Below are 15,334 nucleotides of genomic sequence, written 5' to 3'. Positions count from 1 at the left end.
TTTAGGTCATCCTAATTTGCTTGACTGACAAGTGCAAATTGGTTCATCTCTTCAGAGAGGACTGTCCAAAGGGCAGCAAAGCTTTCAGTGCTCACCCTACTGTTTAGCTAACATCTTGCATAGTTCACTAATTTAATGAGGATGCTGAGAATATGTGCTTGAACCATGGAAATATTTGTGGAAATTTTGGATTTGATCATCTGAGAGGTTTTCTGATGTCCCAGAAGTTTATAGGAACAACAACCATCCTCCTTCTGCAGCCTTTACTTTTTGTGAGAGAAGAAAAGTGAAAGTGAGAAGATCCAGGTATTTCCCAGAGCAATCCAGTCAATACTGAAACTTCTCAGCTGTGAACTATTCCTTCCTCCAGTGTTTATTTTTAACTGGAAGTTCAAAGCCCTCTCATTTCCCATGAACAGTCTCAGCTGTGATGAGTCAGAAGCGTTGCTGCTCTTAATGGTTATCCTTAAGATTCATGTCTAAAGAGCACGGAAGTGGAGTTTTTTCACAAGGGAAAAAGCTTTTCCTTATCTTCTGCCTTCAAAGCAGCAGGCCCAGACATCTCCCTGTCTCCCTGACTGAAAATGTGTGAGACACTCACCTCCCTCTCAGAGTAGAAAAACAGGTCCTCGTGGAGCTCTCCATCGGTCAGAGCGATGATGACACTGGCAGTTCTGTAACCTGAACACACAAACTCCTTCAGGCCCTTGGTTTCACTGTGTTTGCTGAACCACCCTAGAAAACATCCTGACAGAGGCCTCTCAGCACACCCCAAGGGCCATAAACAGCAACTGTCAAGCTCATGGCTTCCCTCCCTCCAACCAACCAGTTTTCAGGAGACATAAATTTCTCCACAGTTTTTCACTCAGGCACCTGCCTTCAATCTCAGTTTTATATCCCACCCTTTTGATGTGCCAATGCTTTCAATTGACAGCCCCTCAATATTTCAGTTTTACAGACCAGTAGATTAGGCTGAAGCCATCAAAAAACCCCAATGCAATTTGTTCCTAGTTAATTCCTGATTTTATTAATTATATTAATATATATAGTAAAAATAATTTTATTAATTTTATCAATTCAAGAAATCCACAGGGTTTTTTTCAGCTTGTGATAAAAAGCTCAATTGGGATCTAAACAGAGATGGTAGGAAATGGCCTAAAATCTTCAACATTTCAGCAATACCATTAAACCTTGTAATCATCCCTTCCAAACAGGCAACTTCTTCAAGTGCTGCAGAACAGAGATCTGATACCTAAAATTTCTTAGTACTATTTAGAAATCCCCAATTTTCAACAATGTGGTAATGATGCAACAAGGAAGTCAAGCAATGAGCAACATGTGGGGTTATTCCCCTTGCAGATCCCAAACTCAAGTGCTCAGGCTCCTTCCGTAGGACATGGAAAAACCTGAACATTTCTGGTAGAGATTCGGGAGCACAAACGACCTCCAGAGATGCCTTTCTCCCTCCATTGACTATGGCAGGAGCCTTTGAACCTCCTGCAGGTGGGATAAACCCTCCTTGGAGTGGAGCAAGGACAAGCACAGAGCTGTTAAAACACACAGCCCACCATTCAGGCTGGACCCAGCTGTCCAGTGCTTCGTGCACGTGGTGGGAACTTACATGTGATACACACACCAGCATGCAACAGCATCATCAATCCCAAACTGAGCTGTTCCAGCTATTCCATTTTCCTGCAGGCATATTTTACAGGTGAGTCCCAAAGCTGTGTGGACTTAACCACGACTTCCTCTTACTCGTGAGCAGCCCTGTGAGACCATTAGGCCTGGCTTTGTACTCAAACATCTGGTTGTCTGTCTTTTGGTTTCTGAAGCAATATTTATACTCATACTTCAGGCTTTGCAGTGCAGAAAGATTTTACATTAATTACAGGGAAGGACAAACATTTTTGCAATTGTCTGCAATTACTGATGGTTTTAATAATTGCTTATTAAAAAATCTTTTATTTAACAGCTTCTCCACATTCTTATGTTTGAGAAGGAAGAAGAAATGGCTGTCTGAGTCCTCAAACAAAAGGAACAAAGACAGTTTTGGTAAGAGTGGGCAGTTCAGCCAAGCTGGCTTCTCACTTTTGGCCTGAAACACTTTCATTCCAGCTCTGGCTCCTTAGAGCTCCACCAGTTCTTTGTCCCTTTCAGGAACACTACACTGACCAGCACTGCATTCCTGTAAGAGCAGCAGCCTTACACCACCCTTCCCACAGTGAAGCTGCATTTCAAATCTGTTAAAGTTATGTCAAAAAGAAAGAGAAAAAAAAATTCAATGGATCAAGAAAAGTCTCTCACCGTGAACATTTTCGTAGTAAATCTGTTCACTTGCCTGAAATTAAATCAGAAGATTATTAGTAATAAATCAATAATAATACTTTGTGGGCATCTACTCATGCACCAGAAAGAAAGGGAAGATGGCAGTGAGGACTTGCAGTTCACACATGACCTCTGCTCTCAGACATCTGAACCCTTCCCAGAACAGGGCTCTTGCCTGTGGGTTTGACTGGGTTACTTCAAGGTCTTATCAAAGCACAGCTCAGTCAAACCAACCCCAAGGCCAACACTAACATTGTCTCCCACTGTTCTGCTCTCTGAAAATCCCATTCACCTTCCTCCCTGAGAAACATCCCAGGCCCAATAATAAATATTCCCCAGCACCTCGAGATCAATGACTCCAATTGCAAACAAACCCAAGTCTCTGTCAGGTCACCTGAATTTCTGCTGTGTACTCACATTTAAATGTGAACAATGACAGTTCAGCATTTACAACAGGCAGACGGTTCAAAGTCTTCCCAAATACACATGTAGGACAGAAGTGGGAGGGAGTGCAGGAGTTCAGGTTTAGAGAGGCTCCTGAGCTTGTAAAATATATTAAAAAACCCATCCAGAAGAAGGTCAGAGCAGGCAATAACGTCTGCACAGCATTATTTGGCCACCGGCGAGAACAGGTTGGAACCACGGCCTCAGCCCCCACCCAACTCTAACAGGGCTACTCTAGGCAGGATTGACAGCTTCCCCCCCTTCAGGAACACGTGGGATTGCAATGCCAAAGCCTTCTGCCTTGTCCTAAACTGAAAAGGCAGCTCCCCCCTGAAAGCTGAAGGCAGAAATAAAGGTAACTGGTGGAGTTTGCATCTCCTGTGTCCCAGCTCCAGCACTGCCCACTCACACCTCACTGTACCTGTGGCCTTGTCCCACTCACCCACTCACCCAATAACTCCAATAACTGGAGTTATTGGCCAGATTCCTCTGGTTACATTTCCTGAGGGGCAGCAGATGCAGTTTGAGGCACCACAGCCTGCACTTAGTTACCCTTTCAAATCCCTCGTGCATGTACGTGTCTCCACCCGGCAGCACCTTCTGCAGCTCCTCCAGGCCCTGGCGAATCTGCTCCCTGAAAGGAATGCAGACACTGTCAGATCCGAGATCCAGCTTCTGGGGAGCTGATATCCAGGGGAGGACATGCATGGCAGAGCCAAATACAGAGGGGGGAAAAAGGAGTTAACCCAATGTTTACATAGGCCAAGTCTGGGTAGATACCTCTCCAAGGATGTGGGAAACAGAGCAGTTGTGCTCCCAGTGCTCCCACAGCCTGGGGAAAGCCTCACAGAAGCAGCATCTCCTCAATATCCAAACATTTCATACATTTCTTCCTAAATAAATGCTCCCTGGTCAAACTCAGCACTGACTCACCTGGCTCACTTTCCTGACTGTGTTTGCTGACTTGACTAAACAAACATAATCAAACAGGTCGGTTTATTTGGCCATTACACCTTCAGTTCCTGTGAAAACTGACTCGAAGATTGAAGCCTTTCCCAATGGCTCATTATGACTCAGGGGATCTGTTTGAATTCTTTTCAGGAATCCCAGGCATGGTGAGATCAGCTGCAGGGTACCCAGGGCAGACAGTCATCTGCTGTTCCCCTGAGTGGCAGACACCAAACTCTGAGAGCCAAGCACAGGCCAGAAGTCTTTAATACAAGATAACACCCTGCAGTGTGTGGGGTATATCTCAGCAAACTCCACAATCTTCATGGGAAAGGGATGAAGTCACTGCAGGCAGGACCACATGGACATGCCAGAAGTCAGTTTTGTCCCTGCATTTTTTAACTACTTCAGAAACCCCAGACTGTGTGATCACACACTCTGGAGCTCTGTGGTGAGGCTGACTGCAGCAGGGCATTAACACTGTTCAGTCAGCACAGCAGTGACTCCCCCAGGAAGAAAAAAAAAAAGACTGTCTGCTTTTGCAACAGGCTGAATTGTCAAACTTTGGAGAACTCATTCTGTACCTATGATTCCCAAACCAGTTAGACACTGCCATAGGTGGACTAGTGGCAGAGATTTCCTCCTCTCAGCTACTCATGCACACACCAAGCCAAAGCTGAATAAAAAATGGAGCATTTCCTGTGATCACCATTTTTCAAAGGTGAACTGACATTTTCAAATCCACAGCACAGGTGTTTAGAATACGCCCATCCAGTCCCGTCAGAGGCACAGAGTTTTTCCAAAAAGGGATGCTCAGAACCCTCAATCTTCACATTCAGAGGCTGATACACCACACAGAGGCACAGACAAGTCAGAGGAGGTTTTCTCACCACTCCACCTTCCCCATTTAGAAAGGCCAGAGGGAACTAAAGGACCAAAACCTTGTTTGTCTGTCCCCCAATAAAAAGCAGCAGCTCTGCAGTCAGCTGGTCTTTAGACTAATACCATATCAATATCCTGTTCCCAGTCAACATTTCCAGGGCAGTTGGATAAATATGGAATACATTTCCACATGGGGAACACTTCAGTCTCTTAGTTCAGAGCCTTAGCAGATGAGGTATCTCTGCAGCAGGGTGTGTTCAGGGGGTGGGACACAGCAAGGGGCAGGGAACAGGTTTACTGCTGGCACCCAGTTAAACAGGGTTTATTCTCTTTATCCTTATTGTTGCAGTAAGTGGCAAGGAAGGGCTGCTTAGGCTGGCTGGGGTTAATGGCATTTGCAAGGCTGGGGTGTATGTGGACTGCTCTGTAGGAAGGCAGCCAGTTTCCTCCCTGTTCCTCCATGGGAGCTGCTCTGGTATGTGATTTCAGACATCCAATATGTAAAACACATGCTGACTTATACACCCTACACATGTGTTACATATATTTCTGCTCCACGTGGCAATGAAGTTAACAGAGGAAGCGAGAGCGATTTAAGGACCTCGTCCAACTCTCCTTGAAGTCAGAGTAAAATAAAAAACTCCATCCCACAGATTTTAGTGGGATTAACTTGGGGATCTACAAAGGGGTGACAGGAACACGCTTCAGAAACCTGGCAATCAAACTGCCATTGCCAAAAAATACAGCCCCTTGCAATCCATCCCAAACACTGTTTGTCTGTAATATCCCTTCAGACCTCTGAGGAAATCACATTCCCCTCCACCTCAAGAGTGTGGGAGTCACCTCTGGCTTTCAAGTCTGTTTTTATGGGAAGGGAGTTTCACCTATTTGTTTGCAGAAGAAACTCCCAAAGGATGTTTCACAGGCAACAAGCCTCTTGTTCTCCGACAAAAGCCTGAGTCTCTGTGGAATGCAGCTCCCTCAATGAAACCAGTCTGAGCTAAAACCCCAATAGCTAACAGAAAAGACATTTAAAATTTAAGAAGCCAACCTCTGCCTTGAGAGCCCTTAATGTATTCTAGGATATGAAAATAGGCAGGTGTTCAGACAATTAAATTGAGAAGCACAAAGGTATCACAACTGTTCACGGTGGACTGGGAATTGTTGAGCAAGGAAGGTGAAGGGACACAAAAGGTGCTGTGCACCTTGAAACCTCTTCTTACCTGTCTTCTGTTAACCTCATTAGAATTGTCCCTCTAGTTGAAAAAACAATGAAGGACATCCTCAGCTGAGGGCTGGAGGAGAGAAAAGAAGTACATTAATTTGCTGGTGCAGAGGTTCCTGTGTGTGTAACCCCAACCACACAGGACACTCTGCTCTCTCAGTTATAACTAACAGGGGCAAAGACAGGAGGAGGCAGCAGAAGGTGCTTTTCCCTGGGCCTTCCCAGTCAAGACAAACCATCCCTGTAAAGAGCACTTGCATCACAACCTTGGGATTGCTGAAGCAAGAAAGGCTTAAATGCATCCTGGAATCATCACGAAGACGAGGGAAGGCTAATTGTGTTTATCATAACACATTCCACGTCCTGAGGGATTCTCCATGCAGTCTCAAGTCATTCAGAGCCTGAAAGCTACAGCCACAGGCCCCTCCCTGCAGACCCAAACCTGTGTGCCTCAGGAGCATCTCAAACAGGAGGACTCCTTCCCCACAGGGGAAAGACTCGATCCAGGTAGGCAGGAATAGAGGGATCAGCTTAACTCCTCCTATTTCCCACGTGACAGAAATCTGGGGAAAAGCAGCCACTGGGATGACCTGAGGAAAGCACTAAGAACCCTCCCTCCACCCCCAGTGGAAAGCAGCTCAGCTGAACTGGGAGCCACTGGTCCCCTGTAGCACTTCTCACCTGATGAACTTGCGGGCCAAGTGCTCCACGAAGTGATAGATCTCATTCCAGTGGTGCAGGACACTTCCTGACCTAGGGAGACAATGATTACAGGACAGATTGGTTCAATTGCTGCTATTGTAGCTTTCCCAGCCCTGTGTCCTTTCACACCTTGCTCAGCCAAGCACTTGCCTTTATTTTGTTTACCACTCACTGCCCATATTCTTCCTGTAAGGAGAGATTGAACTGTAAATGACATTTCCTACTTAACTTTGAAAAGCAAGAATAAGTCCCATTCCATACAAGGGTTTGAGGCTACCCCTGGCAATAACACATGGCAATTAGGCTGGACCTTAACACAGCCTTAACCAAACAAAACCTGTGTGAGTGAAGACCTTCTCTCTGAAGTGTTTTAGATTAATTCCACCCACTCACTTCCAAACCATTACACAGAGCTTTCAGCTCAAGTGTATTCTGAGAATAACACACAGTTGGAGGAATAGATTATTAAACTTCTCTTGTGTTTCCACTGTGCCAGACACTATGAAAAGTAAAATACCTTAGTCCACGTCTCAACTGTTCCGGTTAATTCTTTCACACCTCAGCTAAAGACAAAACAAACTAATTTTGCTCCTCGAGAGGATAAACTATGGGCTATAATGGGATTGGATTATTCTTCTTTATGTTGTAAGAACTAGGAAAAATTAGGTTAATCAGAATCTTTCAGCACTAAATGCCCCTTCTAGCATAAACACTTCCATGAACACTGGAATATTAATACTGGAAAAAAAATTCCTTCCTAGAGTTGGAAAATAAAAGTGTCATCACGTACTTAATTCATTGACTACAATTAGAAATATTTATAGGGGAAATAATCATTCCAGCCTTAACAGAAACCTCATTGATCTGCAGCCTGAGGAAGAAAAGATGAACATTTGAGGTGATGGTTTTTCACTTCACAGGAAGAAAAGGGACCTGCCCTGTCCTACCTCAGATCTGAGGGAGCAAATGCAGAGCCAGGACGGGGTTCCCCCAGGCCCTGCTCCCCCAGCCCACCCCCCAGCCTGGCTGCCCAGAGCAGGACCTCAGTGCTGGAGGCACAGCCAGCACTCAGACCCGCTGTGGGGTCACACACATTCCTCCCCTCGTGTTCCTTTACAGCCATTCAGTAAAGCCTTGGCTTTGCCCTCTTGCTCCAGGATATCTGTTCTTCCTCTGTGTGACCCGTTTGTGTCCAAACACAACGTGCAGTGAGGACCTTTGCACAGGGACAAGAGCATCTGGTCCACCTGGAAGAACTGTGAACTCCCCAGCTCTCGTTACCAAAAGCCCCTCTTCAAAGGTCCCCTCCCAGTCACCTGTTTTGTGCAGGGCTGTGGGACAGATGGCAGAGCCCAGTGATCACAAGCAAAGGCTATCAGTGCTAAATTTCTTCCTGGCTGTCTTCCGTCACACCAGGACCTGAAATCATGACTTGTTCTACACACAAATGTGCATCAAAGAGGACTAAAATAGCAAAGGTCTTGATCAACTAATTAAACCAGAAACAGTGGGAAAATTGGTGCCATAACAGATGAAGGGTAAGGTACATCAGGACTTGCTCTCCAGCAAGGAACTTAACTCCCATTGCATCCAAAATGCAAACTGATAGAACAGAGAGAGACACACAAATCCCAACCCCAGGAGCAAATTGCCCCGGGATCTATGGAATAACTCTGAGACCTTGAATACAACAGACACTCCAGTCCCAACAATGCCAAATAGCACAAGTAATTTCCTAGAACTGGCCCGGAAAATCAGTATTTATTGTCTTTATATGATGAGGCATAAAAGAAGCACTTGACTTTAAAGCAATGGTCACATCAGCCTCCAGAAGACATGTAAAGCCAAGGCTTGGTTTACCACAAACCAATTAGTCCTTACCTCAGTGAAATGTATCTTGTTTAGACCATGTTCCTACCTCTCAAAAAACACACCTCAGTGAAGTTCCTCATGTCTCCTGAACCATCTGGTACCAGACATGTGAAGCTGAGACCCTTCCTCAAGCAGCCCCTCCCCAACCTTCTCCAGCCATCAGGTGAGACAAGCGCCTCCTGTTCAGGGAGAACACTGGCAGGACACTGCCCTGGGAGCTCCATCAGCCTTCAAAAGTTGGGTTGTTTCCTCCTCTCTGAACAGAAGTTGATCATCCCTTAGAATGCCCATTGCAGCCAGGCAGCTGGGAAGGGATCCAGCCACAGAGGATCCAGGCAGATCATCACACCAAAGCCCTGGCACTGCCCATGGCTCTGCAGTCGTGCTCTCTTGAAAGGAGCATTTGCCAGAATAAAGCTTAAAACCAGAACTGACCCTCAGTTCAACGATGTGCCAGTCAGGAAGGGAACAGCACATCCTGTGAAGTCTTTGCCTTTGCAACTCTTGTTCTGCTTTCTTGTTACCTGGGCAGTTTTTGCAGGTAAGCAGTGCTTTTTAATTCTTCACACAAGTACAGCTTCAGCTGTGCTGCACCTCCTTCCCTTCATCATCCTCACTCTGCTCCCCTGCCAGCAGTCCCATCTTTATGCCCTCTGAAACACAAGTTATGGATATTTTTCCATGAAGCCTCATCTGTGAACACATGCAAGGAACAACCTGAAGTTCAGGAGCAGCAGAATGTTGAATACCCATTTTAGGAAAACTTCTTAGCACTGCAACAATCATAAACCCAAACCCTCTGTATCCACCAAAGGAGGATATTTTCTGCTTTCAGGTTCCAAGGCACTGAACTGGGGCAACTGGAATAGTCTACAATCCATTCATTCCTCAGCTCTACTAGAGCGAGCTTTGACAGGGTCCCAAAAGGAAGGCTCAGGCTTCTGCCTGTTCCTCCCTGCACAGCAAGTTCCCACCTGTGGCCAGACAACTCAGGCTCTGGGGGTTCATTTCTGACTCTACTTGAGCCCAGGTGTCAGGGGCTGGGAATGCCCAGGTCTGCACTGAGGAAAAAGTACTCCCCTTATACACAAAATGCATCTTCTGAAACAACTTCAGACTTCTTACAGTCTTCACTTGGCATAAAATGGACAAAACCAATAAAATGAACCTTCTTGCAGCCAACAGAAAGTTTGCAAAACCAGCATTACCTTACAGTGTCCACCTGCACAGTCTGAGCTGTGTCGTTCAGCAGCCACACAGCAAAAGACACTTGTCACCTGTAAAGCCTCTCCTGAGGGAGGCCAAGGGCCTTGGGTAGGACAAGTATTTCTAAAGCCAAATGTAAGATAAGAAATGCCAAATTTAAAATAGTTGTCTCTTCATACTCCCAAAAGAAACAAGATGATCAGTGAGCCAACATTTTACAGCTGAATGATTGATGCTATAAACTTGCAGTTTAGGAAAAGGCTCGTGGTGAGGGTGCCAAATTCTCTTCTGGAGAAGAGCCCAATAAATGGAAGTTAAGACTAAGTAAACCATTCTCTTTAACAAGAGAATGATACATTCTGTGGTCAACTGTGCTGGCATTTTGTACATCTCAACTGAATGCAAGTGTTGAGAGAGACTCTCCACACGCTCCGTGGTCCCAGCCAGCAGAGCCACACTCTGCTCAAAGCCCTTCCTCCAGCAGGTGCTTTCCTCCTGCTCCCTGGGACAAGGTGCACCAGAGCCCAAAGCTGAAGCAACTCAAACCTCTTCAGAGTTTGTCTTTTGTGCACTTTTTAGACTCTGTTTTTCCATTTCTGTCACTGCACCTTCTCACCTTCTCAGAATACCTGTGGGTTTATTTGGTTCACAAACAAGAGGAATCACAGAATCAAGCCCACGCACAAACCAAGCCCCCACAGGAGTTACGTGCTCTGCAGTTGACAGAAGGACACAAAGACACCTGGTTCAGAGGCTGATGTTGATCCAAAATCTCCTTAAACTTCCTCGGTTTTGGACTAACTCCAAGAAGTCTCGTGGCTCTCAGAGGTGGCATTTACCTAAGAAGTTGTGCATTATCTGTCTATTGAGCTCTTTAAAAACAACACAGGCGAGCCAAAAAGTCTCCTTTGTCTTTCCAAACAATTCAGGAGAAATTTTGAAAACCCTGCATAGCACAGAGACCTTGGAGAGGTGATGCAATTCTTTGAGGAAACACTATTATCTTGTGCCACACTTCACACGAGACAGCTCACCAGAGACACTGCCAAACTCCTGAGGTCACAGGGTCTTTACAGATCCAGAGCAGAGCAGGACAAGCCTCTAAACCCAGTCACAGGCCAAGAACATTCTTCTCTTCCTGGCTGGCAGGGGATATGCAAAAACCTAACTAATAAACAAGTAACCATGGACTTAATTTACCTCAAGCAGTTGATGAAGTGCAGAGTGTGCAGGCACACACTTAATCCTGGCTGTCAGGGAGCTCTTACTCATCCCTTTTACCAAGGAATGGTTACCTTAGATGCTCCACTGGGTAAAAAGCACATCCACAGGTCCTGACTGGCAAGGATTTCATACATTAACTTGGTTCATTGCAATTGCAAGCCCTCAGCAGACTTAGGAGTTAATGACATCCCTTCAGGCAACAAGCAAAAAGACACAAGAATGCACAAATTCCTCCACCCTGCCTCCCTCAGCCCTCATGGTAACACAGAGAAAAACTATCCCTCCACATCCTTGAGCCCTGCCATCCAAAAAAATGTATCCATTGCTCTGGATTCAGGCCTGTGATCCTGGAAAAACAATCAGGGAATCACTGACCAGGTCAGCGAAGATCAGAGATGGTTTTCAATCTACTGCCCAGAGAGGTTGTGGACTCCCCCACCCCTGGGTGTGTCCAAGGCCAGGTTGGACGGGGCTTGGAGCAACCTGGGATAGTGGAAGGTGTCCCTGCCCATGGCAGGAGGTGGAAGGGATGAGCTTTAAGGTCCCTCCCAACCAAACCATTCCGTGATTCCATTCCTGCAGACACTCCCTGTCACCATTCCCTCCCGAAGGGCCGTGTTTGTTGATGAGAGCAGGTACAACGTGCCCCAGCTCTGGGAGCTCCTGTGCTGGAGGGCTCACGTTTCCCAGGGGAAGGAGCAGCTCCTGCAGGTCGGGCTCCCTGCCTGGTGTTTCCATCCCACCATGGTCCCTGTATCTTCCTCTCTGAGTGTAAACCTGGACATAGTCCCACTGCAGTCATGGTAACTACAGCTGCTCGAGCTACAGCCAAAGAAACAACCACCAGCCCCTCAAGAGCAGGAGTTTCACTGCCACACAACCCGTTAAAAACAGACTCCCTGTCTGGCTGGGTAGCGAAGGGATCTCAGGAAGCAGCTTGGATTACTTGCTTCATTTTGCCAGGGATCTCTTGGAGCCAAGTTTTCTTTCACACATGTACAGTTCCCTGTGTGTTTTCTGCACGTGGGGATAAATTCCCCATTATTTGCACACCACAGGCAAGAGCGCAGGAAATAATCCCTGTGACACACAGAGGCTACAGCAAAGGGTTGCTGAGAAGGCTCAGCTCTCATTCCTTCCTCCCTTCCTCTCAGAATTAATCTGAGAGCTGCCTCTACATGTTCCAGCTGTGCTTGTGCAGGGTTTCCACACAACAGCACTGGGTACCATGTCAATTAGGGGGTGGACACAGTCACTATTAATTAGTCACATGGAGGATATTTTTAGAATAACTGGACAATATCAGCAAAAACAAATGTTTGTTCTTTTAGCAACATCTCACTGCTTCCTCATTCTTCCTCCTTAATGAAGGCCCTATGTCTTAGCTCACATCTGTAAATTTTTGGCACCAACTCCTGCCTATGGGAGCCTCAATGCATGAACCCCCTCAGCACCACAGGAACACAAGAGGACAGGCCTTCTTGGGCCAGCTCCCTCAAGATAAGCCAGGTCTACCTGCCACAACACTGGGCTCATCTTGGTAATACCTCCACTTTGAGGTGTGACTTGATCCTGCATAGATCAAATAGCACATAACTGTACTCTAAAGAGCAAACAGCTTGAGATTAAACTGAGAAAATAGCCACAGTTTGAGATTTTGCAATCAAAGGACAAGAGAAAAGGATTAATCCAGCCTTAGTTCATGTGAATACAGTTCCTTCAGCTCAGAATTTCAAGTTAAGTGTTTGTGTGTGTGACAGGATTTTTGTCCTGTGAAGTTTGTTGCATGTCAGGCAATAGTTCTGGAGAGGGCTGGCAAACTGTGCTTTCCTCCAAAGTTGGAGCACTGCACCCACAGCAGCGTGACAGCTTCAGTTTTACTTGGCAAGGAGCTGGCTCAACCCAAATTGCCGTTCTCCAGGGAGCCTGCATCACTTCTGGAACATGGAATCACGGAATCACAGACTGGTTTGGGTTGGAAGGACCTTAAAGCTCATCCAGTCCCACCCCCTGCCATGGGCAGGGACACCTTCCACTAGCCCAGGTTGCTCCAAGCCCCGTCCAACCTGGCCTTGGACACTTCCAGGGATGGGGTAGCCACAGCTTCTCTGGGCAATCTGTGCCAGGGCCTCCCCACCCTCACAGGGAAGGATTTCTTTCTAACATCTAATCTAAACCTGTTCTCTATCAGTTTAAAACCATTCCCTCTTGTCCGGTCACTCTCTGCCTGTATAAAAACTCCCTCTCCCTCCTTTTTATAAGCCCCCTTTAGGCCCTGGAAGGGGCTCTCAGGTCTCCCTGGAGCCTTCTCCTCTCCAGGTGAACCCCCCCAGCTCTCCCAGCCTGGCTCCAGAGCAGAGGGGCTCCAGCCCTTGGAGCAGCTCTGTGGTTTCCTCTAAACTTGCTCCAGCAGGTCCATGTCTTTAGTATAACTCTGCCAGCCTGAGGTCCAGTGGTCCCAGCAGGAGAGGCCTCTGCTGCTGCCTGGGGGTGTGAGAGCCCTGGGACGATGAAGGACACGCACAGGGAGGAGGGGGCTGGACCCAGCAGGCACAGCTGGGGGCACTGCGGGTTTTGTGCTGGTACAGGCACGTCGAGGCTGTGGAGCATTATTTCTGAATGGCTGAGTCCTAATTTTCTTCCCCTTCCTGACCATGAGAAATGGGAGCTTTGCTGCAGGTCCTCTGAGCGTGCCACGTGCAGGGGGTTGTGTCTCCAGCTGCCCCCAGACACCTGAGGAGACCGGGTTTGCCTTCAGGAGTTTGCTCCACGGGTTTGCAGGAGTCTCCTGAGGAGAACAGTGCAGGGAGCTGGAGCATCACTCCAGGAGAGCAGCCTGGGTTACGTGGTCTCTCTGAAGGGGCTTCTTGTGGCCAGCACTGGGATTGAGAGCCAGCTGTGACCAGGCCTGGGTCCAGTGTGGAGCCTGGCACGTGTCCCATGAGCTGCTCCCAACAGGGCACTGGAGGCACTCAAGGAGTCACTAAATCCACCCAGGCACAGGGTCAGCTCGGGGCTCCTGCACCAGTGGCTTCCAGCCTGTGTTTGTTGTTTTTGTGTCACTCCTTTGATCCCAGAAAGGAGGTTGCTTAATATTTTCATGGCTTCCTTCCACCAGGGAAATTACATTTCAGGCTTAAGAGTCTAAATCTCTTCTGCTTCAGAGTCCTTTATCACTTTCAATAGTCTGTAATCATTTCTAGACCTATTTCAAAGAAAACCAGTGACTCCTGAATCCACTATTATAATTTCATACTTTGCCTGAAGGCCTCTATAGGCATCACCTCTCTCTGGATTCAGGACTTCAGCAGCATTTTGGAAAACATTCTCTAGATAAGCAGAAGGTAGAAAATCCAGGCTAAATAAGACTCAGCTCTTTTGGAAATTCAGCTTGGCCTCTGAGAAGTGAACTGTCTGTGGAAGGTTCCCTGCCCATGGCAGGGAGGTGGAACCAGATGATCTTTGAGGACCCTTCCAACTCAAACCATTCTGTGAGTCTATGAAAGTTTCAAAGATAAAGGACAAGGGATAACTGACCTCTCATCAGAGGTTAAACAACCAGGTCCATGGCACACTGTACTCCCCAACAGCTGAAACACCACAACACTCTTCCAAATGCCACTGGGCACCAAGGACACTTTTACAGCAGATTTGGTGCATTTCTGCACCAGAAAAATCCAAGAAACAGAAATCCTGCAGCTGTCAAACAGGATTTTTGTTGGATACCTGGATACACTGAGGACAGCCTGCCTGCTTTAAACCTTGTCCCAAGGCTTCAGTTTCCACCCAAATCCATAATCCTTGAGCAAGGCTACAAAGTCATGGATTTTAGGAAGGGGACAGCACAGGACTGGAATTAAGTGCCTGCTAAAGTTCCATTAGCTCAGAGGAATAACACAGCACATCCATCAGATTTCAACCCCCTTCAACCTCCAAAGAAATGCAGTTTGCAAAAGCTCCCTGCAGTACAAATCATGCTCTGGGTTTGTTTGGGTTTGGTTTTTTCCCCCATACAATAGAGATATTTCAACTAATAACTGAACAGCCAGAGCACCAAAATGCATGACCCAGGTAGATCTTTCCAGTGAATAAAAGAAATGAATTAAAAAAATCTATCCCCTGGAGCATTAGGGACAACTGGCACAGTGAAAAAGCCAGTGTCTCAATCTTACATTTTACCCAGTATTTTGTAATAAAAGGTTATGTAATTCCAAGTCATTTATACTAAAGGAATGTGGGAGCTACTGCAAAGCACTCCAGAGGATCAGGCAGAAAGCTTCATCTGCGCTTTTGGCAACTTGCAAATACTTTCCTGTCTCTGAAATTTATGGTTAATAATGTCAGTGCCATGGCTCTGGCAGGCAGAATCTCCAGTATTTCCAAACTTTTGGGTCAAGCTGATTATTCTTAATCCAGAAAATTAGGACAATCATTTTAGCTAGGTTTTTTTTTAATATTTTCTTTTTTGTTGGTTTTTTTGGGGTTTTTTTTTGAATGAGGCTTTCC

At 46.6% G+C, this 15,334-nt stretch overlaps 1 protein-coding gene across 1 annotated transcript in view; it reads right to left on the bottom strand.

The window, feature by feature from the left end:
* Positions 1-15,334, bottom strand: part of ANTXR1 (ANTXR cell adhesion molecule 1) — a 106,236-nt gene that overhangs the window by 89,617 nt on the left and 1,285 nt on the right. The window contains exons 2-6 of the mRNA XM_064637742.1: positions 6,506-6,577; positions 5,823-5,894; positions 3,322-3,403; positions 2,305-2,338; positions 602-681 (exon numbers count right to left, since the gene is read on the bottom strand). Coding sequence (XP_064493812.1) covers positions 602-681; positions 2,305-2,338; positions 3,322-3,403; positions 5,823-5,894; positions 6,506-6,577 — 340 coding nt within the window. The remainder of the gene's footprint in view (positions 1-601; positions 682-2,304; positions 2,339-3,321; positions 3,404-5,822; positions 5,895-6,505; positions 6,578-15,334) is intronic.

This window comes from Pseudopipra pipra, chromosome 28 (assembly GCF_036250125.1).
Source record: "Pseudopipra pipra isolate bDixPip1 chromosome 28, bDixPip1.hap1, whole genome shotgun sequence".
Lineage (NCBI taxonomy): Eukaryota > Metazoa > Chordata > Aves > Passeriformes > Pipridae > Pseudopipra > Pseudopipra pipra.
The sequence above is the reverse complement of the archived record's forward strand: the minus strand, read 5'-3'. Positions and strand labels throughout refer to the sequence as shown.